The 25320-nt window shown below is 50.8% G+C and overlaps 2 protein-coding genes across 4 annotated transcripts in view; both read right to left on the bottom strand.

Annotated features, from left to right (window-relative positions):
- LOC105468757 (solute carrier organic anion transporter family member 2B1) overlaps positions 1 to 18004 on the bottom strand; it is a 64615-nt gene extending 46611 nt beyond the window's left edge. The window contains exon 1 of one of the 3 annotated variants that reach the window (XM_011719083.3): positions 17985 to 18004. Coding sequence is in view for 2 of the 3 variants with exons in the window: in XM_071075306.1 (XP_070931407.1) it covers positions 1902 to 1989 (88 nt within the window). In the remaining variant the exon portion in view is untranslated. Of the gene's footprint in view, positions 1 to 1901; positions 2303 to 7563; positions 7897 to 17984 lie in introns of those variants that run through there. The other 2 variants (XM_011719086.2, XM_071075306.1) reach the window with 2 other exon arrangements.
- Positions 18005 to 20013: 2009 nt separating this feature from the next.
- LOC105468941 (interferon-related developmental regulator 2-like) lies at positions 20014 to 22398 on the bottom strand. Its single transcript, XM_071076087.1, is given in 2 exon segments — positions 20014 to 22101; positions 22339 to 22398. Coding segments are annotated over 2 exon segments (1569 nt in total). The 3' UTR covers positions 20014 to 20592.
- Positions 22399 to 25320: the final 2922 nt, after the last annotated feature.

The raw sequence follows: 25320 nt of genomic DNA, 5'->3' as shown, positions 1-25320 counted from the left end.
CAGAGACCAGCCTGACTGCAAGGACCACCTTCCTTTACCTGTTCTCTGTGGGAAAGGCCCGGGATTCTGCTTCCTTTGGCTGCCTCCCAGCTACAAAGGGCAGATCTCAGGGAAATGTGAGGCTGAGAATAGGCTTTAAGGCCTCAGACCTGGGTTGGAATCCCAGCTGTGCTACAAGCCCATTGTGTGAGCCTGGGCACATCCCTTGAGCTTTCTGAGCCTCAGTTTCCCCATTTGTAAGGTGAAGATAACAGTATTTACTGATGGAATTCAGGACACACTACTCCCCAAATATGGCACCTTGGCCACATTTGAGAAAACAGTAGAAGCAGGTCATAAAACAGGATAGTCACACCGCTCTGACCTTCTCCCGCCTTTCACCCTGAAACAGGTCGTAAGATCCTCATTTGAGACTCTTTCTACCTGGAGAAAAGAAACAGCCTTAACTTTGAAGACGCAAGGACACAGAGAAGAATCTGAACAAACAGGCCTTGCTAGATTTCCCCAAGTTTATCACCATTAACACACACCCTCTTTGTGCAATACTTCTCCGCAACTATATACTTCTTCATCAAACTTGGCATAAAAAGTCACAAGTTTTTGACATTTTAGGCTAGATGATTAAAAAATAATAAACCAGCCTGGACAACATGGCGAAGCCTCATCTCTACTACAAACACAAAAGATTAGCCAGGTGTGGTGGTGCATGCCTGTAATCCCAGCTACTTGGGAGGCTGAGGCAAGAGGATCACTTGAGCCCAGGAGGTAGAGGTTGCAGTAAGCCGAGATCATGCCACTGCACTCCAGCCTGAGCAACAGGGTGAGACCCTGTCTCAAAAAATAAATAATTAAATTAAATTAAATTCAAAATAATAAAAACTAAAAAATTTAAGAATACATGGGTTTTCCCATTTCTTTGGGTCTTCATTTCTGAAGGCCCCCGTGTCATGGAAAACTTACATTAAATAAATTTGGGCCAGGTGCAGTGGCTCACGCCTGTAATTCCAACACTTTGGGAGGCTGAGGTGGGAGAATTACCAAGCCCAGTAGTTCCAGACTAGCCTGGGTGACATGGTGAGACCCCATCTCTACGTAAAAATAATAATAATTAAAGTAAATCAAATTTTTAAAAGCCAAATAAATTTGTATGCTTTTCTCCTGTTAAGTTGTCTTTTGTTATAGTGACTTCAGCCACCAGTCTAGCAAAGAGTGAGGACAAGAAATCTCTTCTCCTCTATACGACCTCAAAGAGGTAAGGCCTCTGGGGCAGCTGGCCTGACATATAGGTGGCCCTTGCTCTCCTTTCCTGGGGGCCATTGCTCTCTTTTCCTGATAAATATTCAAGCACATCTGAGGCAATCGGCCCAGCTGGACCCATCCCTTTCCACACACACCTGGTCTTCCTCCAGGTAAACCCCTCCATCCTGACATCGCCATTCATCCATCTCTGGATCATCTCTTTCCCTCTCTCATTCAAGCCGTAACCAACCACAGGACCCAAGGAACTGGACCCCTTCTCTCCAGGCACACTCACTGGCTAGGAGGCAGTGATACAGGCTTGAAGCCCCCGGCTACAATGCAGGGACTATAATCCCACCTTTCTGGTGCAGAAAGCATCTCCTGAGGATGAAAACCATCTATCCCCACATTCAGCCTGAACGCTAAAAACCCCAAACTGTACCTTACACATCTACATACACATGATGCTATTTGCTATTTCACTGTCTTCATTAGCAATTTTTTTCCTCTTCCTAGACTGTCCGTCCAAAGCAAATGGTTTGATTGTTCTTTAGAGAAACTTCCTGAAAGATGGATCAGCCCTTCAAAGGAAGAGGCTGTGGCCCTCAGATTCTCAGACTCTCTCCCCACAAAATCCAAAACCATTGAATTGAGATTCTTACCCATCTCCATCTCCATCTTCATCTTGAATAGGGGTTGTGTAAAGTAAGGCTGAGACCTACTGGACTGCATTCCCAAACAGTTAGGCATTCCAGGTCATGGAATGAGATAGGAGGTCAGCACAAGGTACAGGTCCTAATGACCTTGCTGATAAAACAGCTTGCAGTAAGGAATCCAGCTAAATCCCACCAACACCAAGATGGCAATGAGAGTGGCCTCTGGTTGTCCTCACTGCTACACTCCCACCAGTGCCATGACAGTTTACAAATGCCATGACAATGTCAGGAAGTTACCCTATATGGTCTAAAAAGAGGAGGCATGAATAATCCACCCCTTGTTTAGCATATCATCATGAAATAACCATAAAAATGGTCAACAAGCAGCCCTCGGGGCTGCTCTGTCTGTGGAGTAGCCATTCTTTTATTCCTTTACTTTCCTAATAAATTTGCTTTCACTTTACAGACTCACCCTGAATTCTTTCTTGCACGAGATCCAAGAGCCCTCTCTTGGGGTCTGGATCCAGACCCCTTTCCGGTAACATCAGCAGCAGATGCTGGGCAATCCATTCCTCATGATAATGGCAGACGCCCCCCTCCAGAAGTGTTGGGGTGGGAGGCAGCCAACTTCAAGGCTACAAAGCCCTGCCTTGGGCCTTTCCTACCTCCTAAGTTGCCTGAGATTCCCTGGGCCTGCAGACACCCCTGCCAAGCTCCTGCAGCCCAGCTCATCTCTCATCTCTCCCTCCATAAAACCCCCTCCCAGGCCAATTTCCGCTGGTCACTCTCTTGCATTACTTATGTTTCCCTCTTCTCTGCCTGACTAGGCAATAAATTCCCCCAGGGCAGACGTTGTCCTGTACTCCCCCAGTCCTGGTGGATCATGTTAGTTACCTGCTGAAACCCTCTGGGTGAGAAGACTTTGGATTCAAATATTTGTTTTGTCATGACGTAGCTGTGTGACCTAAGACAGCTTATTTAGCCTCTCTAAGCCTGTTTTCTTCTCTGTGAGTTAGTGAGCAGTGTCTATCTCCCAGTGTTTTTATTACGATTAAAGGAAAATGTCCTATGCCTGATATACTGTGGTCCTCAACAATGGTTAGCCCCTCCCCAACTCCCAGCTCCATCTGCAAACTGTGAGTATAGGCTCAGCCCCAAGGAGGTCAAGGTTAGTGGAAGCCAATCCCATCCCATGTACCCCCCACCCTAGTGAGCATGTGTCCCTCGTCCCCAGCAAACCACTTATCTTTTGAGGCCTGGCTCACGCCTGGCCTCATGGTGGCTCATGCCTGTAATCTCAGCACTTTGAAAGGCCGAGGCGGGTGGATCACCTGAGGTCAGGAGCTGGAAACCAGCCTGGCCAACATGGTGAAACCCTGTCTCTACTAAAAATACCAAAACTAGCCGAGCGTGGTGGTGTGTACCTGCAATCTCAGCTACTTGGGAGGCTGATGTATGCGAATTGCTGGAACCTGGGAGGCCGAGGGTGCAGTGAGCTGAGATTGTGCCATTGCACTCCAGCCTAGGCAACAAGAGGGAAACTCCATCTCAATAAAACAACAAGATTGTTGAATTGAACTAAACCAAATGAAGGGGAAGAGAAGGCTGGAGCATGGGGTCTGTGGGTGGGGACTGCGGTGGTGCACATGAGTTGGGATGGGGGCAGCATGAGGGCCCTGAATGTTCCAGTTCCTTGTTTGGCCTGGCCCAGCACTCTGGAGGAGAGGGAGTCAAAGGCAGGAAGGGGGAATGTCTCCAGGCATTGGGCTTGGCTGTCATATTTGGGAAATTCCTCCCAGCAGGACCTTGGGCGGTCTGCTGGGAGGACAATAGCATGCTTGAGGTCCAGCTTTGTGAGACCGCAGCTGTTGTTTCTTGAAGGAGATCTGGCAGGGTCGCAGAGGGGCCAGGCAAACTTTCTGGTGGTTTCCCAGCTCAGTCAGGGACCCTGAGTTGGGACTTTCTGTTCCCAGTTGTAATCCTGGCTACCCCATCTAGACCTAGGATGACCTAAAAAATGGCAACTACAGCCTGGGAGGAGGGTCTCCCTAGGCCTAAAACAAGGAGCCAGAGGCTCAGAGATATGCAGCTATGGCTCAAGGCTATGCTCCATCCGCTCCATGTGATCCCAGCTAATCTCTCTCTGTACTTAAATTGATCCTTTAAGGGGTCCATGTTATCCCATCTCACTCGGATCATGAATCTCTAGTCCTCCAAACACAAGGTGACCCTGGGGTCTAGAGAGGACCTCAGGGCAGGCTTCCTGAAGAGTCAGCTCCCTCAGGCCTATGTTCACCAGGCACAGGCTGGGAACATTGGAGCCTTCAGTACAGACTTGTCCAGAAAGAGGGGAAGAATAGGCCAGGAAGGCCTCTGTTACCAGTGGGGGGCTCGAGTTTGAGCCCCAGCTCTGTTGCCGAGTAGCTGCATGGCCTTGGGCAGGTAACAGAGCTCCTCCTGGCTTTTGTTTCCTCATTTGGTTTTGATTTTTTGTTTTGTTTGTTTTTTTTTGAGACGGAGTCCTGCTCTCATTGCCCAGGCTGGAGTGCAATGGTGCGATCTCGGCTCACTGCAGCCTCCGCCTCCCAGGTTCAAGCAATTCTCCTGCCTCAGCCTCTGGAATAGCTGGGACTATAGGTGCCTGCCACTACACCCAGCTAATTTTTTGTATACTTTTTTTTTGTAGAGATGCAGTTTCACCATGTTGGTCAGGCTGGTCTCGAACTCCTGTCCTCAGGTGATCCCACTGCCTCGGCCTCCCAAAGTGATGGGATTAGAGGTGTGAGCCACCATGCCCGGCCACCCTCATTTGTGAAATGGGCCCAGAGTGCTTCGTCATCATAAAAGTGCTGCACATGGCTGGGCGTGGTAGCTCATGCCTGTAATCCCAACACTTTGGGAGGCTGAGGCGGGTGGATCACGAGGTCAGGAGTTCGAGACCAGCCTGGCCAACATGGTGAAATCCTGTCTCTACCAAAAATACAAAAATTAGCTGGGCGTGGTGGCGAGTGCCTGTAATCCCAGCTACTCCGGAGGCTGAGGCAGGGGAATCGTTTGAACCCGGGAGGTAGAGGTTGCAGTGAGCTGAGATTACGCCATTGCACTCCAGCCTGGGTGACAGGGTGAGACTCCATCTCAAAAAAAAAAAAAAGTACTGTACACATGAGTGGGGTTATTATGAAAGTTCCCAGGCCACAGATTCTCTGGGCCACTGAAGCAAGGCCGCTTCCTCCTCAGATACTTTCTATAGCTCCCAACTGCCTTTAAGACAAAGTCCATGTGCCTAACCTGGCATACACGTTCCTTGTGACTGGGCCCCATCAGCTTCTTTGGCTTAACTTCCCACGGTGTTGCTAGTGGCCCCCGCTCCTCCAATGGTACTGGGCAGCTCACTAGCTCCACAGACATGCAGTGTAGTCACTTTTCTAAGCATTTGCAGTGCTATCTCCTTCCCTGGCATGCTCACCCTGTATGGGATTGGTGGAAGGGAAGAGAAAGCCCCAGGGCAATGGCATGGAGAGGAAGAGCTCCGGTACCAGGCAGACCTGGGGGCTGGCCTCCACCCTGCTGTTTACTTTGGGGTGAGCTTGGACTTTGCTTGCCCCCTCCGAGCATCAGTTTCTCACCTATTGAAAAGGGGAGGACATTTCACTGGGTTCTCTTAAAGCCAGTGATGCAGTGCTGGAATTTGAACCTGGGACTGCTGGTTCTTTCCCTCGCCCCACCTGTCTGCCCTAGAATGGCTTACATTTGAACACAGATGGGCTGCAGAGAGGAACAGCAATACCGGAAACAAGGAGGGATGAACCTCTAAGAGAGGGTCAACAAACAGCATATGGGAGAGGTTACCCCCAGCTGGAAGAATCTGGAACGGCTTCCTGGAGGAGTTGGCATTTCGAAGAGTTGGAAAACAGGGCGAATGTCACCAGGATGGGATGTGGGCAGGGGCTTCCTGAGCAACGGTGAACAAGCGGGAAAATGAAATCTTTGCGTCACACCATGTGTGTGTCAATGGCTGTCCTGGCACTGGCAGGGAAACTGCTGCCTAAGAGGTATGTGGTGAGTTGGTGAAGGGGCTCTGCTGGAGCCAGATCTGACCTTCACTCCTCTCTGGTGTCTGCCCTGACTGGGACAGCTTCCCCCTCTCCCCTGGGGACTCTTCCCAGGCTGCAGGCTTGGTATCCTACCCCACCCGCATTCCTACACCCCTCAGAGTAGTGTGGTGAGCCTGGCCACAGCCCAGAATGGGTCTCGGGAAGCAAGGCTAGAGGTGGCACCTGATGGCCCACCGGGCAGATGCTGGGGTCAGCTTCCTGCTGTCTGTGTGGGAAGTCGGGGGCACCTGGAGAATATTCCAGAACTGGGCCCTGCAGGGATCAGAAAAATAGTCCTGGGGGGACTTGTGGGGGGGTACAGTGCAGCCAAAGTCTCTAGTTAGTTCCCACACCCCCCAGCTCTCCATCCCTCCCATCCACACTAAGCCAAAGCTGATGGGGAATTTGGTTTGTCAATGGCCCATTCACATCGCCCCCCCACCAAACCATCCCACCCAAACTGACTTCATTCACATCTGTCCTGTGAGGTGCCCTGAGAGGAGGCATCTATCCCACCCTTCCTGCCATGCTGCAGTCCCCAAGCCGTGGCTGCGTTCTCCTGGAGTCCCTGCAGCTGCGCCTCAGCTGGGCTGTCTCCATGGCCTATAAAGCCCTCCCTGCTGGGCTTCTGGGAGCAAGTGGGGCCTTGCCCAAATGGCGGTGAGGCTCACACAGCCCAGGGGAGATTCAACAGCTGGGAAAGAGGCCAAAGGTGACTGCTATAGGGCATCTAACCTGGAGTTCTCCCAGTCCAAAGATCCTTTGTTTCTTCTACCCACACTGACTTCCCAGGAAATGCTGGGCCAGGTGCTCTGTTCCCAGAAACACTGGCCTCGCTTCAGGGCGTTTCCTTGTCACCCTGCAGGCAGAGCTTCAAGACCTTTTTCCTCCAGCCTCCTCCCCTCTCCACAGTAAGAGACCTCACTGTGCAGAGACCCATGCAGGTCTCTGCAGGTCACTCTCAATCCCCTGGTCTTCCGGGTGGATCTTCTGACTGCCTGCAGGTCTGTCTGTAGCTCTCCGGCACCTGTCCCTGTCTGATTCTCTTTCCTGCTTTGTCTCCTTCGTCTCTGTCTCTCGCAGTCTCTGCTGCAGCCCTCTCTCCAGGTTTGACCTCCCTACCTTTCCCTGCATTCTCCTGCTGACACCTGTTGATACTGCATTCTCCGACCTGTGTGCCTCTTTGTTTGAGCCTGCCTGTCTGCACTGTCTAACTACACTGTTCTCTTTTTCTCGGCTCTGTCTGTCTCTGTCTCCTTCGAGAGGGGAAACAGGGCTTGATGAGGGGGTCAGGGGCCTGTCTTTCTGTTGTCCTGTAAGTCTCTGTGTCATCAACAAGGTTTGGCTGGGTTCCCTGGCTCCAGCTGAGTAAATAGTGTCCCTTTCTGCTCCTCCAGTCACCCACTCATTCATTTAACACACCTTTACTGAGCTCTGGCCATGTGCCTGGCTCTGTGCCAACAGCTGTGAGCACCTATCCCACCCACTCTGGCTCTACGGCCTCACCCTTTTCTCTGGGAACATGTTCCCCAGGCTCACCCTCCATGCGCCTTCCTTACTTTGTCTGGACTTACCTATCCTGGGTCCCATGACTGCTGCAGTGCAGTGAGCTCCAGCCCCTAATTCAATCTCAGGACCTGGAGCTTAGCAGGGGAGAGGAAGCAAATCTTCTCGGGGGCTCCTGGAGACAGCAGCAGGTGAGCCACAGCAGGGATGCAATAATGGTGGGAGCTCCAGACACTGGGTCAGTTCCTCTTGGGCCACACAGGACATGAGATTTGTCCAGGCACAGGTTAGGGAGTCCTCCTCAAACTCAACCCCAAGTGTCTCCAAGTATCTGTCTCCCTGGATCACTTGCTCCTTCTGTCTCTCCCTTGCCCTGGCTCCACAGTTGTGTAGGAGGTTGGATTTATTCAAGTCCAGCCTCTCTGCGAGGAGGAAGCTGTGCCCCGCCTCCCTGAGGCTCAGCCTCAGCCTGTCCTTTTCCAGACTCTTGCCTCTGCATTTCCCTTAGGTATTTTCCCCTGCTCTGTTAGCAGCAGAGAGGTGGGGGCGCAGAGGGGATGTTGATAGGTCTCCCCAAGCTCCCCAACCTTCCACACTCATCCCCCAGTCTCCTCACTGCACTATTTTCCACCCGAGCCCTTCTCCTACCAAGCTCTTGTTCCCTTCACAGAACTTTTGTTGCCCTCCCTTGATAGGAGGGCCCCATGGAGAGCCCTTGTTCCTCCATCTAGCAGTTGTCCTCTTTCACTGAACCCCTGCCCCCCTCAAGCCTACGTCCCCTCTCACTAAATCCCTCATCTCCTCCCTGAGGTCCAAGGATCCAGAGCAAGAAGTGGCTCTGTCCACTAAGTATCCAGTGGCAGCCTGCCCGGGTGGAGCTCATGGTAGAAGGTCCATCAGTTTCAGCCATCTAGGCAAAGGGAGGAGGGGAACAGAATGGAAAATATGAAATTCTCAGCATTTTCTGAACTGAGGACTGAGGATGGAGGTCCAGGAGCCAGACAGATCTGGGTCCCATCTCAGCTGTCATTTGCTGGTCAAGTGATCTCAGACAAGTCCCAGCATCTCCCTGAGTGTCAATTCTCTCATCTATAAAGAAGGGACAGTAATCCCTTGCAGAGCCACTGTGAAGATTCAGCGAAGGAGAAAGAAGCCAAGCCTGGAGGCCTCTGAAGCTCAGAGAAAGGAGTGGCAGAGGTGGGGCTCAGAACAGGGCAGCAAGGGAAAGCAAATCCACCTTGCCTTTCCCAGCTTGCACAGCACTTTCACACACAAGGCCCCACTGGGTCCTCCCCTTGACACTGTAAGGTCAGGTTATTTATTCCCTGATTTTACAAACAAGGCATTGAGTCTCAGTAACTTGCCAGAGATCACCCAGCTAGTAGGTCGTGGGTGCCTTGAACCTCTAATGCTAGAACCAGGCTTTTCCCTCCACCCAGGCTATCTTCTCTGAAGAAGATCTGGGTTTCCCCAAATCCAAGATACAGAAGCGAACCTGACCCTGTCCCTGAAATAAAGTCTTTTTGCATGGAATGAGGATGTGGGTTTGGAGTCTAACTTTTGGGGTGCAATAACAGAGAAACATACACCAGCTCCACTTGGCTCCTATTTGCTATATGAGGGTGCTAGTAGGAAGTAGGGAATGTGTGAAATAATCACAGATCTCCCTGGCACTCAGGAGGCACTCAATAGATACTTGTTACATGAATAAATGAGTCTTTGAGAAACAAGAAATGTGAGTGCATGACCATTCATTCCACTGAGAAAGGTCAAGAACTGGCTTGGATTAATAGAAAGACCAGATCCTGATGGGTTTGACCCAGGGTCTGACCTGATCAGACCCTACTTAGGAAAACCAAATTGGGTCTGTCTCTCCAAATCCTTCTGATCAACGTCAGCATTGTGAATCCTCACGAAGATTGGCAGAGGTGCAACCTCCCAGACTCCAAATTACAGTATAAAGATCCCTTTAAACTTTCTGGAAGCCCAGTGACCCCCACTTTGGCCCCAGGGCCTGAAGAAGTTCTGTGCATGAAATGGTCTCGGTCGGGGGGGGGGGGGGGGGACCAGCTTGTCTGGCTAAGTTTATCTCATTCATCTTTTTGTTTTTGTTTGTTTGTTTTTGAAATGGAGTCATTCTCTGTTGCCCAGGCTGTAGTGCAGTGGTGCGATCTCGGCTTACAGCAGCCTCAGCCTCCCAGGTTGAAGTGATTCTCGTACTTCAGCCTCCCAAGTAGCTGGGATTACAGGCGCATGCCACCACACCTGGCTGATTTTTGTATTTTTAGTAGAGATGGGGTTTCACCATGTTGGCCAAAATGATCTCGAATTCCTGGCCTCAAGTGATCCACCCACCTTGGCCTCCCAAAGTGCTTGGATTACAGGTGTGAGCCACTGCACCTGCCCGGCCTATCTCATTGATCTTTGAGTCAAGCAATGCACACTACCCCCCGGGGCATGGTATGTACAGTAGCCTCTGGTATGAGCAGCTTTCATTTATTACCTCAACTTTCCCAGGCTGGCAAAGCCTGGTCCAAGAATATTCCTGAACTTGAGCTGTGGAACTGCAGCAAGGGTCAGGTACCCAGGAGCCTCTGAGACTTAGGCTAACATGCCTTCAGACCAGCTCCCTGGTGAACCCCATAGTCAGCTCCTGCTATGCGTGGCCCAGGTCTGAGGTTTGACCACACTGTTTTGCACCTGGGCTTTGCCATTTGCCAGTGTGTGGTGTTTGCTGTGTTTTGTTCAAGTATTATAAGAAGGTGCATTTTACAGAGTACCACGATGCATGTGGATCATAACACCATTTGTGGATTCCCACAGTTTACAAAACTTGATGCCTTTTTTAGAGTCCTGTGCCGTTGGCCTAGCCCAATCTGCAAAACTTTGCTGCTTCCAGGGCCTCATAATATTCACAGAGCCCTGTGTCTCGTCTCTTCTTTTTTTTTTTGAAATGGAGTCTCGCTCTGCCACCCAGCCTGCAGTGCAGTGGTGCGATCTTGGCTCACTGCAACCTCTGCCTCCCAGGTTCACGACATTCTCACGCCTCAGCCTCCCGAGTAGCTGGGACTACAGGTGCCCACTACCTTGCCAGGCTAATTTTTTGTATTTTTAGTAGAGACGGGGTTTCACCGTGTTCGCCAGGATGGTCTCGATCTCCTGACCTCATGATCCACCCTCCTCGACCTCCCAAAGTGCTGGGATTACAGGCGTGAGAGAGCCCTGTGTCTCATGCTAAGCCTGATGTTGTTCATAAAACCTTGGGCTGTGTGCAGAACCTAATCCCTTACCTTCTTCAAGCCAACCCACTTAGGAAAATGCCTTTTGGTAAACCAGGAAAAATAGGAGACTCTTCATTTTATAGAACTATCTGCTTGGGGGTACAAAGGAATAGTGCTGGGCCCAGATTAAAGACCTCAATGCTGGTCTCAGCTCTGTTATAATCCTGCTGGAGGACTTTGGGCTGATCCTTTATCCTCTCTGGGTCGCTGTCTTCCCATCTGTTAAATGGAGATCATGACATCCAACCATCCACCTCAGGCCTGTCCTGAGGATACTGTGAGATTGCCCAGAGGACGGGGTGTGGGCGGGGTGAAAAGGGGAAGAGTGCCCAGAGGCTTCTTCCTGAAAACGGCTCCAAACTGCCACCTCAGCATATTTGTTCCCACTTCCCTTCTGGCCTAGCAGCCAGGAAGGGGATATCTATAAATGAGCCACGGGCCAGGCAGACAAGCGAGGGCCTCAGCCAGAGCCTCGGCCTTCCCTGCCCCCCGGAGGCCGCCTTGGAGTCAGGCCCTCGCTGTGCAGACACACTCCCATGTATGGCTCGTTAACTCTGCTCAGGGAAGGCTATGTCTTCCTTATTTCACCCATGAGGACACTGCTGCTCAGAGAGGCCTCGTGTCTTGCCTGAGGCTACATGTCAAGTATACAGCAGGGGCTGGGATCTGAGCCAAGGACAGCAAGGATGGATGCCTGGTCCTCAGAGGTTGGAGTGGGAAGGAATGTGGAACTCCTTTAATTCAACCTTTCCTTTTTTCAGATTGGTAGATTGAGGCCAGGAGATTGTGGAGTCCACAGGAGAGTCACTGTTTATCTCTCCCTAGATAAGCAGGCTTCAGTCTCTCTAGCTGATCGATGAGAAACAGGCCCCATCCTGCCAAGCATTCAGGGCTTCTCCTGTCTTTGTTGGCGCAACTTCTCCATCAGGACACAGCTCATCTCCTAATTGTGAGGAGAGGAGCAGGTGTGCAGGCGGGGTGGGTGTTCAGGTTGCACAGCCACCTAACCTCAACACAGCCCCTCGCTCTTCCAGTGCCCCGCTCTTGTATAGGCCCTGCTGTGCTCCCTGTAGCAGCTTAAACCCCACCTGGAGCTTTCTCCCTACCTCCAACCACTCCCTGGGGAAGCTGCCTTCCCCAGCCCCCACCTCCAGGCTCTTTCACCCCACAGCAGCCTCATCCTAGTTCCAGCTTCCCCCATCTCCCAGCAGTTTCTGCCTCCAGCCTGTGAGAATACACACTGTGTTGAAAACTGTGTCCCTCCCTGAAAGTGGCATCTCTGTGCCCCAGAAAGCGCATGAGCTTGGGTGTCAGTTTAACCCTGACCCAGTCCAAAGCTCTCTGAGGCTGTTTCTTCATCTGTGAAATAGAGATGAAACGTGACAACTGAAACATCATGAGATCTATACATTTGGAGAGAAGACTTTATTTCTTTTCTTTCTTGCTTTCTTTTTTTCTTTTTCTTTTTTAGAGACAATGTCTCACTCTGTCCCCCAGGTTGAAGTGCAGTGATGCAGTCATGGCCTACTGCAGCTTCCAACACCTGGGCTCCGGCGATTCTCCTGCCTCAGACACCCCAGTAGCTGAGACTACAGGTGCATGCCACCACGGCTGGTTAATTTGGTAAGTTTTTGTGGAGACAGGGTCTCACTGTGTTGCCTAGGCTGGTCTCGAGCAATCCTCCCACCTCAGCCTCCTGAAGTGCTGGGATTATAGGTATGAGACTTACTTCTTATAAAGAGTTACAGCCTACAAGGTGGCCATTCCTTTGGGCTGGGGAGCTCAGTCTTTGGCAGAGTCCAGAGACAGACACTTCAAGGGAGGAGGGGTTAGATAGAAATTTAAGCTGAATGCGTTGCCCAAATACACATATTCAACAGGTTATAGGAGGAGCTATGAATATTCATGAGGTGGTCCTAATGTATGCATATTGAACAAACATGCGTGTTACATATGACCCATGTTCACCTTGGGTTGGAGACTTAACATTTAAATGCATGTATACATCAAAAGGTGAAGCAAGGACACGAAGGACTCAAGTGCAGTGTCTATAAACTGGCCAGAGCCCATCCATGGTCAGTGGTCTCTTATCGGAAAAAATTCCTGAAATCAGTCTCTAGTCCAATTAGACCTATAGTTATGGCTGGTGGAACGGGCATCAGTTAGTTAGTGTCTGGCGGTGGAGGAGCTGCAAATTGTTTTACCATTGCTTACCTCAAGACCAGGGCTTATTTAGCTGCTAGAGAAAAAGAGAAATGTTGTGGCGGTGAGAACATAGTTTATTCTTTAGTGTATGGGTGTGGGACTTAACCCTTGCCTGGAGTGACCCTAGGTCTTGTTTATAGTTCAGCATCTTATTGCCGCAGAGAGTCCATTCTGTCAGTCTTATGATCTCTGTTTTAACATTAATGCTGCTCAGGTGTAGTGTCTAAGCCACAAAAGGGAGGGGGATAAACGAGGTGTGTCTCTTGTCCCTTCATGGCCAAAAACTCAGTTTTTAAAGGTTTCTCTGGGGTCCCCTTAGCCAAGAGGTGGGTTATCCATTCAGTGAATTGGGGGGCTTAGGATTTTAGTTTTAGTTGACACAAGAAACCTCCTGGCAGGACTGTCCTAAACCCTGTTACCTTGCCCGATCTCCTAAGCATGTGGTACAGCTTCTTCCTTCTGGGAGACTGCCCCCAGCCTCGCCCAGTGACCTGGGGCTGGTCACTTGCCCTCTCTGATCCTTAGTGCCATTGTCTGCGAAACGCCTTCCCAGAGCAGTCATACAGCTTGGATGAGCTGATGGATGGATTAGTGCTTCCAAAATTCTGAGAGCTGAGCAGACATGAGCCATTATTAATATGGCAGTGATGGTGATGGTGATGACTCTTATAATTCTGGAAGCAGAGGATGAGGAGGAAGTAAATCATGACACGTACGTGCCAGGTCAGCCTGACCTCACCGACAACTCAGGGGAATAAATCACTAGGAAGGCCCCCTGAGGTAGGAGGAAGCTCAGGAGCAACATGGGGACTCTGCAGGTGGGCGGGGGACCACTGTTCACAGTTGCTGTTCTGCAGGTGCTGCAGGACTGCAGCTTGGGCACTGGCTGGCCTTCAGCCCCCAGCCTCGGCTCTGCCACTGACATGCTGGTCAGGTCTCATTCCCTGCCTGGTCCTCAGTTTCCTTATTATAAAACGGTGGAGGGTGGGGGGTGCAGGTGCAGTGGCTCATGACTATATTCCCAGTGCTTTGGGAGACCAAAGCAGGAAGATTTCTTGAGGCCAGGAATTCGAGGCAAGCCTGGGAAACATAGTGAGACCCTGTCTCTACCAAAAATTTAAAAATTAGCCAGGTGTGGTGGCACATGTTTGTGGTCCCAGCTACTGGGGAGGCTGAAGTGGGGAGGATCCCCTGAGCCCAGGAGTTGGAGGCTGCAGTGAGCTATGATCACACCACTGCACTCCAGCCTGGGCAGCAGAGCGAGACCCTGTCTCTAACAAAAAAAAGAAAAAAAAAAAATTTAACGGTGGTTGGGGATGGGGGTGGCGGGGGTTGGGGGAAGAGTGTCATTCTGTTCTGACCCTGTCTTTTGGAGTCTCATTCTGCTCATGGCCCACATAAGCTAATGGCTGTGCCACTGTTTTCCTAAAGTGTCAAGTGTGGGATTACAGTTTTTAATAATGTGTCTCCTTGGAGAGAGGACACGGTAGAGGGGTGGTGCAGCAAAGGCTGGGAGGGACGCCGAGGGTGGGGGCTGGGGATGGGGTAAGGGGGAGTGGCAAATGCGGGATGGGAGCAAGCCCCTGCTCGGCTGTGGATAATTTGGAAGAAGGGCCCTGCTCCCCAAAGACTTTGCAACACTGCCCCCTGGGGGCTGGAGAGGAAGCCTGTGCCCTGACTTTTCCTCTGAGACTTCAGTCAGGGAGGGGACCTTGAAGGATCACTGTCCAGAGGCTGAACTGGGTGGGCCAGAAGAAACCCAGCTAGGGCAGTCATTGCCTGCCTGCCTTCCCCACCCGTCCATTCCACTTCACGAGCCTCTCAAATCTGCAGCCCTGTCCTGGTCTAGCCCACCACCGCTCTTGTCTGGGCCATGTGCTGGCCTCTTTCCCACCTCCAGTCTCACACCAGCCCATCTTCCTGCAAGTCAGAGGGAACTTTCTAACCCTTAAATCCTACCATGCCCCATTCTGTGTAAAACTCTGACCCAGCTCCCAGTGCCCCCAGGAGAGACCATCCTTCTCAGCCTGACACTGAGTGGCCCCTGTCTCTCTGTCCAATCACGTCTTCTGCAGGTCACTATCCTCACTTGCAGATATGACATTACAGGGGTGTTTAGAGCAAAGAAGGCTCTGGGGTAGCACTTTTTGGGTGTGACTGCTGGCTTCCCCCCTTGGTAGCTGTGTTACTTAATTCTTAGTTTGCACTTTTTTTTTTTTTTTGAGACAGAGTCTTGCTCCATCTCCCAGGCTGGAGTGTAGTAGCATGATCTCAGCTCACTGCAGCCTCTGCCTCCTGAGTTCAAGCAATTCTCCTGCTTCAGTCTCCTGAGTAGGTGGGACTACAGCTGTGTGTCACCACACCTGGCTAATTTTTGTATTTTTAGTAGAGACAAAGTTTCCCCATGTTGGTCAGGTGGGTCTCGAACTCCTGACTTCAGGTGATCCGCCCATCTTGGCCTCCTAAAGTGCTGGGATTACAGGCGTGAGCCATGGTGTCCAGCCTGCAGTACTTTTTAAAATTGTAAAGTATATATAACATAAAATGTTAACATAAAATTCAGTGGCATGAAGTACATCTACATTGTTGTGCAACCATCCTCACCCTCCATCTCCATACCTCCCTCATCTTTCCAAACGGAGACTCAGATTCATGTGTTCTTCATTCCACCTCTGTTTCCTCATCTGACGGATGGAACTAATCACTGAGTGTGCTTTGCACGTGCTTATAGGTGGGTAATAGGTATTCAGGTAATGTTACGATTGTTTTCTTCTCTTGAGGAAGCTGCTCTGGAAAGTCAGTGCAGCAGCACCGCACGGAGTGGTCTCTAGAAACCCACGGCCCACCGCCGCCCGGCTTCATTTCTGTGGCTCGGGTACATTTTCTGAGAGCTGCTGGGGAAGCATGCCGCCCATCTCATCTGGGAAGATGAGTCACTTCCTCTGCTGATGGGTTATGAGCCTAGGGATGGGGAAGGCAGGAAGCAGAACACAGGCAGCTGCTTCTCGGCTGGTCGGGGCCTCCGTAGCGGCTCACATAAGAACCATGTGGCCAGGTGGATTCTCTCTGGTGTCTGGACAGGGTAGGACACCCTAACTTGCCTGTGTGCCAACTGTCTCAGGAGGGGCTGGAGCAGGCTAACTTCCTTCCATCAGTGCTGCTTATTCAGAGCACATCAGTTTGCATTTTGCTTGATTCTCTCCTTTTCATATCACACTCCCAACACATCACTCCCCACCATTCTGCGCACACACTTCCAAGATTCACTCACTCCAAATCTTCCTGGCATGTGCGTCTAAAATCATCTCACCTTCTAAGTGGCACTGTCCTTATTTAAATGCATGTCCTTTTTTTTTTTTTGTCCCCTAGGTGGAACTAGGGGAGAGACCAGGCCTCAGGTGTCCCTGATGGATCCTGGTTTCTGGCCTGCTCTCTGACTAGGGGAGCAAGTGGATTTATCCAGCAAACAGGCTGAATGATGGTGTCAGAATCAGAGCTGGGTCCATACAGGATGCTTAGAGGGCCACAGAATCTCCTCCTAAGGGTCCTTCTGCTGGGGACTCCAGTCTCTTCAGTTAAAGACACCAACCATCCTCCAGAAAGAGCCAGGGGTGGCAAGCAGTCAGCTTAAGTGAACCAGTCAAGCCTTTGGAGTAGCTTAGGCTGGAACTCGGCCAACATTAGTTGCGTGGCATGGGGCAGATACTTCATTTTTCTAAGTCTCAGTTTCTTCTTCAAAATGGATGCAACGATTACGACTAATACTCATTATTTGCTAAGCACTATTCTAAGCACTTGTATCAGCTCCGTTAATGCTCCCAACAACCTATTATAACCCCCAATTTACAGATGAGGAAACTGAGGTACAGAGAGACCTGCCAAGGTCACACAGTTGGTAAGAGGCAGACCAGAATCTTAACCTAGACAATCTGGCCCCAGAGTCCAAGCCCCTGAGACGGCACTTAACCGTCTCAAAGGGCAAATTTGAGGACTTAGTCATCATCCACTGGTCCCTAAGCCATGAGGTTGAATACGGAATGAGCCAAGTACTAAGCTGCTGCCTTTGACGGACCCTGGGCATTTTACTTTCCTTGTCAAATCTCAGGTTTCCCTCCTACAACAGGAGGGGCTTGAACCCCAGCTCCGGTTCAGCAAAGAGCTCACCATTTGCCTGGAAACCTGCCCCTCCCAGGTCCCTGTTCTGAGCTCCTCCTGTCTCCTCAGAGTCAGCCCCCATCCCCACAGCCTGTGTGGCAACTCTGCCTTCATATTCCTCTGTCTCTTACTCCCTCTTTTTCCTAAATTCAAAGCCCACTCCTTGTTCCTGTGGAACCCTGCACAGCTTCCTGAATCTTCTGTGACTCCTGTCTCCCTAGTTCTAATCCATCCTCCACATTCTACTGGAGCCATCTTTCCAAACACTAATCTTTTTTTTTTTTTTTTTTGATAGGACCTTGCTCTGTCATTCAGGCTGGAGTGCAGTCGTGCCACCCTAGCTCACTGCAGCCTCAAACACCAGCAATCCTCCAGCTTCAAGCTTCCCAAGTAGCCAGGACCACAGGCTTGCACCATCATGCACAGCTAATGTTTTTTTATTTTTATTTTTGTAGAGACAGAGTCTTGCTATGTTGCCCAGGCTGGTCTCAGACTCCTGGGCTCAAGTGATCCTCCCACCATGGCCTCTCAAAGTGCTGGGATTACAGGTATGAGCCACTGTGCCCAGCTCCAAACCCTAATCTTATTGTGCCCAGCCTTTCTCCTCAGAGCAAAGCCTATTTCTTAGCCTAACATTTGCTGCTCATCACCACACACCTATAACCTACCTTACACTTTCATCCCTGGCGCCTGTGTATGCACAGTTCCCTCAGCTCAAATGCCCTTCCTGCCTTTTACCACTGGATAAGCACAGATCCATCCTTCACGTGATAAGGACGACCTCCAATCCCTCCCAGCACCACCCAAGTGTTCTCTGCTTCCTCCTGAAAGAATACGCATGTACTCACGGTCGTATTCTAGCTTTCCACGTGTCCTTGGCTGACGAGCATCGAGCTGGCTGGACATTCCCTCGGGGAGCTTCCCATCAGCCAGTTCCTCTGCCTGCAGCCTTCCTCCTGTTCATTCGTCTGAGCTGCTCCAATGCTCCAATGCAAATAGAGTTTTTCTTCCCCTTCTCAGACACTGGACTAAGAATGGGGGCAACCCAGGGTCACCTGTCACAGGACTGGCATAATCCCAAAGAAAAGCTGAGTGCGAGAGTCTCAGGCTTTGCAGGGTGAGAAGCCTCAGAGGGAAAGGCTTCCAGGGAGTGGAATCTCTGTGGCTGTGGTGGCGAATGAACTGAGGCACTTGATTTGCAAAGCACTCTCACATAGAGCAGCTCACTAAACCTCACTCGAGCCAATATTGCCGTGATTATTACCCCCATTCACAAAGAGGAAACAGAGGCACAGAGAAGTGAAGTCACGCGCCCAAGGACACACAGGCCATACTTGGAGCTGAGATTTGAGACCAGTGCGTTTGGCCAACAAAGCTGATGCCCTTACGCTGGGGCCACACTGCCCCCTGGTGGCAGCGAGGATGGTGGCGGTGATGAGTATTTACTAAAAAAAAAAAAAAAAAATTAGCCAGGCGTGGTGGCAGGTGCCTGTAATCGTAGCTCCTCGGGAGTCTGAGAGAATTGCTTAAACCAGAAGGCAGAGGTTGCAGTGAGCCAAGATCATGCCACTGCACTCCATCAGCCTGGGTGACAGAGTGAGACTCCATCTCAAAAAAAAAAAAAAAGAAAAAGAAAAAAGAAATACCTGATGATCAATCCTCCATTTCGCAGAAGAGAAAACAGGTTCTCGGAGAGCTAAATGCCAGGCTTGAATCCAAATTAGTCTGGCATCAAGATCAGAGCATTTAACCACGATACTGCCTCCCGGTCGCATTCGATGGGGAACAAACACTTCTACAGTCTCAATATCTTCACAAAATTCCCCCACCACTCCAGCCTTAAGTGAGGGTAGGAACTCCCCCTGCAGCGCCAAATCTGCACACTGACCTTTATTACACTCTTTCTACTCTCTTGTCTCCCACTCAATGCCCTGGGAGCTCAGACACTGGCTTCAGAAGCTCGCCTCCTCCTTCTCCTCCTCTATTGACCATTCTCTTCCTCTCCCATTCCTTCAGCCTCTCTACTGGCTGCTTCCTACCCATGAATGGTGGGAAATACGCTCAAGTATCTCAAATTTTTAAAGTACAACAAAATTATCCCTGACTTCCTGCTATGGTCTGAATGTTTGTGCTCCCTCAAAATCCATATCTTAAAACTTGGCCAGGTGTGGTGGCTCACACCTGTAACCCCAGCATTTTGGGAGGCCTTGGTGGGAGAATTGCTTGAGGCCCAGGGTTCAAGACCAGCCTGTACAACATAGTGAGACCCTGTCTCTACAAAAATGGAAAAAACTAGCCAGGCATAGTGGCATGCGCCTGTAGTCCCAGCTATATGGGAGGCTGAGGTGGGAGGATCACTTAACTCCAGGAGTTTGAGGCAGTGAGCTATGATGGTGCTACTGCATTCCAGCTGGTATGAGTTGGAGTGAGACTTTAATCTAAAAAAATTAAATGAATGCATGAATGAATAAATAAATTAAAATTTAAAAGGTCAGACATGGTCTCAGCTCCCATCTACTTGGGAGGCTAAGGCAGGATGACTGTTTGAGGCCAGGGGTTCAAGACTAGCCTGGGCAACAAAGCAAGATCCTGTCTCTACAAATAATTTAAATAAAGCCAACCTAACCTCTAGGGTGATGGTAATTAATGGTGGGGCCTTTGGGAAGTGATTAGGTTGTAAGGGTGAAGCCCTCTTGAATGAGATTACATCCCTTATAAAAGAGGCCTGAGAGAGCTTGTTGGTCCCTTCCACCATGTGAGGACACAGCTAGAAAGTGCCATCTATGAAGCAGAGAGCAGCCCTCACCAGACACCGGATCCACTGGCACCTTGATCTTGGACTTCCCAGCCTCCAGAACTGTGAGCAATGAATTTCTGTTGTTTATAAACGACCCAGTTTAAGGTATTTTATTATAAAACCTTGAACTGACTAGGACACATCTCATCAGTCTCCAACCATCCACATCTCTCTCTCTCTCTCTTTTTTTTTTAAGACCACAGAAGCCTGACCATTCTGTTTAATTATCTCTAATAATCCTTAAAAATCAGCACACAAATCAATTCCAGGTAGCTTTGCCTCTCCACTTGCTGTGGTGGCATTTGTCCAGACGCCACTACTCCCCTAAGAGTGGGTCAACCTGGGGGAGCAAGGCCTGAGAAAGGAAAGGAAAGGAAAGGAAGGGAAAGGCCCCCTAGTGCCTGCCCCACAGCCCTGGGACAGGCACATATTTAGCCTGACCTGAGACAGGGCAGGAAGAGGCCACAGGGCTGAGTGCAGGGACAAAGGGGCCAGGGTCCCAAGTGTCCGGGCCCCCAGCTACCCACCCCATGTCTGTTTTTGGTTTTGTCATTAAAAAAATAAAGTGACAAATACTGGTGGAAACCAGTTGTTGCACTGTCTTCTGTTAAAAATACGGACCAAGGGCATAGAAAGTCTCCTCTTCAGCAGGTCCTGCTTCACAGGATGTCTGCCCGCTTGCTCCGCACACGGCTTCGAGCCTTGGTCCGGGCTTTGAAGGTGGCAGTATTGTACAGGTGCTTCTCGAAGTGTGGAACCTTGCAGGCCTTCAGGGCAGTGGCATCCAGCACCAGCACAAGGCCCAGGCCAAAGATGTCACTGAGTAGCTCATTGCTCTGGAGGTGGTGGTGCATAGCTGAACCCAGCACTTCCTTGAAGGCAGTGTGGATCCGGTGCCCAGCCCAGCTGTCCCTGTAGAGCACCTCAAAGCCGAAGCGCACTATCTCTTCTTCACGTTCACCGCCCTCCACCGAGTGCAGCACGGCGCGGAAAGTAGAGCCCTGGCGCTGGCGATCGGCCTTGGCACGGTACTTATTACTGTCAGTGGCCAGAGTGCGCAGGACACTGCAGAGGGCCTCCAAGTCCTCCTAAACAAACACCTCCTCAAGGTCCCGGGCAAGCTCAAAGAGCAGTGCAATGGTTTCACCGGCAGCGATCCACAGGTTCACACTTTCACTGGACAAGAGCTGGGGCAGCTAGGGCAGCTGCCTGTCAAGGATGTGGCTGATTTGGGTGCTGGGGAAGATGGTGAGCAGCAATGCCCAGGTCTGCAGGGTAGCACAGAGCAGGCCGTGCAGGCTGGCAGGAACCACAGGAGTCGTGGAGCTACCCAAGCCATAGAACCGGCTGAAAACACTTTCTAAGCAGGCAAGGCAAGAGACTAGGTCCTGGATGTCGGCAGCAGCCACGTAGCAGCCCAGGCCAAGAGCAGAAGCACAGTGGAGCCGGGCAGCAGGGCTAGCTGTGCTGTCACTGAGCATAGAGACCAGCAGAGGCTGCAGGCTGTGGAACAGCTCCTCACCCTTGGGTTCAGGGCCCAGCTGCACGCAGAGCAGGCCTCGCACAGCAGCAGCCAGGGCTTGTTCCTCTCCCTTCCCTTTCCTGAGGCACTTTCCCAGGGCATCAGCTAGTGTGAGGCGGCGCTCCAGCAAGAAGTCGGATAGTAGGCACGACGCCAGGGCCAGGCGCAGGCTCTTGAGGGCACCCTGCCAGGTCTTGGGACTCTTGTCTGTGAGGCAGTCCACATACTCCTTCAGCTTTTCCTCAAGGTCTTCCTGCTGGCCCTGCTCATCCACGACATCCCCCCCAAGGCTGTCCTCTGCAGTGGTGCTGAGAAGCCTGGGGCATTCACTGGCGGTGCTGCGGGCCTCACTGGCTGCCTCATCATCACTGCAACCCAAGTCAGCTTGGGTACTGCTCCGGGCACCTCCTCCACGGCGCGGACCACCCTTCCGGAGCGTGTTGCCTGTAACGGGCGCGAGGCATGCCGGGCACCGGGCGCGGGGGGCGCGCGTGGGGCGCGGGGGGCGCGGGGTCAGGGACCCGGTGGGTGTGGGCTCCCGGACAGCGAGATGCCGGCCGGTGCGCTGCGCTGAGACTTGGCCAGACCACGGGCACCACACGCCGCGCACGCCACCATCTTCGCGAGGCGCCCATCCACGTCGTCTCTTTACAGGCAAACATCTTGAAGACGTTATCTATTCTCTCTCCATTTACTCACTCTCAACCTTCCATGCTCACTGTTCCACTGGCCTGTTCACATCTGGGGCACCAGTTCACACCTGGGGCACCCTTCATCACTGGACCCCACAGACACTTTTCATCTGGTTCTCGTCCTCTTGGGCACATCAGCAACATTTGATGCTGCTGACCACAGCTGCCCTAGGGATCCTCTGTGATATTACACTCTCCTGGTTTTGCTTCGTGCTCTCTGGCTGTTGTTTCTCAGTATCTTTTGCAGACATTTCTTGTTCTGCCTCAGTCTCATGTTGTTTTCGCCCCAAGGTTCTGTCCTTCTCACACTACACTCTCTCCCTAGGTGATCTTGTTCACTGTCGTTAGTATATGCTTCCCAAGTCTTTGCCTGCATCCACTCTGTCTCCTGAGCTCCAGACATCAGTCAACATCACCACCATGTCTTGTCCCCCAAACCAGAATACTGGGCATCATCTTGGACCTTTCCATAATCAGTTGTCAAATTCTGACTATTCTACCTCTTGAAGATTCTCCAAATTTTTTTTCCTCACTCTGTTGCCCAGGCTGGAATGCAGTGGCTTGATCTCTGCCTACTGCAACCTCTGCCTCCCAGGTTCAAGAGATTCTCCTGCCTCATCCTTCCAAGTAGCTGGAATTACAGGCATGTGCCACCACACCTGGCTAATTTTTATGTTTTTAGTAGAGGTGGGGTTTCACCATGTTGGCCAGGCTGATCTCGAACTCCTGGCCTCAAGTGATCCACCCGCCTCAGCCTCCCAAAGTGGGATTACAGGCGTGAGGCACCATGCCCAGCCAGATTCTCTAAGCTTTTACAGTTAAGAGGTATGGCTTTGCAGATGGATTGGACTCTACACTAACTCACTATTTGTCCAGCAGAATGACCAAAGCAGGCTTAGTTACTTAACCCTCTGAGCTCCCTCATCTATAAAACAAAGGTAATGGAAATTGCTCTTTGGATTAAATGAAATGAAGTATGTGACTACCAGGGCACAGCCATTAGTACAAGTAAGCTCTCAATAAAGGGCAGCCATCATCTGCTATCGTTGTCATTAATACTCCTCCCTCTTCTTCTCCTCACCACCAAGCTTCCTGGCTGGTTGCCCTGCCTCTGGTCTCTCTCTCCCACTCCAAGACATTCTCTGTGCACAGTGGGTATGAGCCTTCTCAAACATGTAGCTACCTATGTTAGCCCTCTGTCTGAGGCCTGGTTCTGGCTTTCCAATGTCCTCATGCTGAGTGTTTAGTCCTTGGCTTCAAGACTCTCTTCCCTCTGGCCCCTGCCAACCTCTTTAGCCTCATCTTTGGAGACTCCCAGTCTCTCTTTCTATATTGCAGCCCAAACCAACTTCTATCTCCCCTCTAACACACCTCCTGCTTTTTCTACACTTCATGACTTTGTTTACCCCCTCCTTTGTGGCCTGCACTCTATTCATCTGTTTGAAATTTATGACCCATTTAAGAGATGTCTTCCATGATGCAAGTCGGCTTCATTTCCTCCTCTGGGCCCTTCAGCTATACAGTAGCACAGATCACAGTGGATATGATGGACAAGGTTTGGACAAGGTTTTGACTGGCTACCCCACTAGACTGTGTCAATTGCCTGTGACCACACACCCGGTGCAAAGCCAACCTCATTCAATGTGGAATGAAGAATGAGCCTCAGCTATCCTAATCTTTAAAATGGCGGCATTGGCAGCCAGTCCTGGTCAATCCAGAGGAGAGAAAGAGCACTGGAGGCTGGAGGAAGATGAAGTCACAGAAGGCTCCCTCAAGGAGGTTGGGCTTAGAATTATAAGGCCTCTGTATTAGTCCATTTTCACACTGCTGATAAAGACATACTCAAGATTGGGCAATCTTCTGAGCCCTCCAAACTGTTCCAACCTGTGCCTGTTACACAGTTCCAAAGTCGCTTCCACATCACAGAAGGCTCCCTGGAGGAGGTTGGGCTTAGAATTATAAGGCCTGTGTATTTGTCCATTTTCACACTGCTGATAAAGACATACTCAAGACTGGACTTCCTCTGAGCCCTCCAAACTGTTCCAACCTGAGCTTGTTACCCAGTTCCAAAGTTGCTTCCCCATTTTTGGGTATCTTTTCAGCAATGCCCCACTCTATTGGTACCAATTGACTGTATTAGTCCTTTTTCACAATGCTGATAAAGACATACCTGAGACTGGGCAATTTACAAAAGGAAGAGGTTTATTGGACTTACAGTTCTACTTGGCTGGGGAAGTCACACAATCATGGCAGAAGGCAAGGAAAAGCAAGTCCCGTCTTACATGAATGGTAGCAGGCAAAGAGAGAATGAGGAAGACGCAAAAGCGGAAACCCCTGATAAAATCATCAGATCTCGTGAGACTTGTTCACTACCTAGAGAACAGTATGGGGGAAGCCGCCTCCATGATTCAATTGTCTCCCACTGGGTTCCTCCCACAACACGTGGGAATTGTGGGAGTACAATTCAAGATGAGATTTGGGTGGGGACACAGAGCCAAGCCATATCAGCCTCTAAGAACAATTAAGAGTGAGCAAGAGAGGGCAAGAGTGCAGATTTGGGAGACTGAGTGTCTCTCTGTTCTGTCACGCTTGTTCCTCCAGCTTCAATACACTTGAAGGATCCCAGCAGCCAATAGCACAGCATTTTACATTTACACAGAAAATTTTCACAAACTTTTTCATTTGTGTCATTAGTTGGTGCAGAGGCTGGAGTGAGAGTTAGGAAATCTGCCTTGTCTTTGGATTGCTGTGTGACTTTGGGCAATCCCTTTCACCTCTGAGCTTGTTTCCTCATCTGTCACGTGTGGATACCAATAGTTGCTCCATACGTGGGAAAGTCCCCATAGACCATAAAGTTCTGTGTCCCACTGAGCACTATTAATCTTGTTGTTCTAATTATCAGCAAAGCCCATGGTAACTGCTAACCAGCCACATGGGGGTCCCCAGAAAATATTATTCAGGGCCCAGTAAAAGGGGACCTCTGGGGGTCAAGGCCTCAGCAGGCCAAGAAGCGGTAGAGCTTGGGGGTTTAATGGGATAGGCTCAGCTCCAACCTGGTTCTTCCCACTGAGGCAGCACTGGCTTGGGGAGAGGAAGGAGCAGCTGGCATGGCCTGGGTTGGGCAGATGAGCTGGGCCCACCTGCAGAGGTCTCGGGTATGAAGGCTGAAAGTG

The sequence above is a fragment of the Macaca nemestrina genome, chromosome 12 (genome assembly GCF_043159975.1).
Source record: "Macaca nemestrina isolate mMacNem1 chromosome 12, mMacNem.hap1, whole genome shotgun sequence".
NCBI classification, from domain to species: domain Eukaryota; kingdom Metazoa; phylum Chordata; class Mammalia; order Primates; family Cercopithecidae; genus Macaca; species Macaca nemestrina.
Note: the sequence above shows the minus strand (reverse complement) of the source record. Positions and strands in the feature narration are given on the sequence as shown.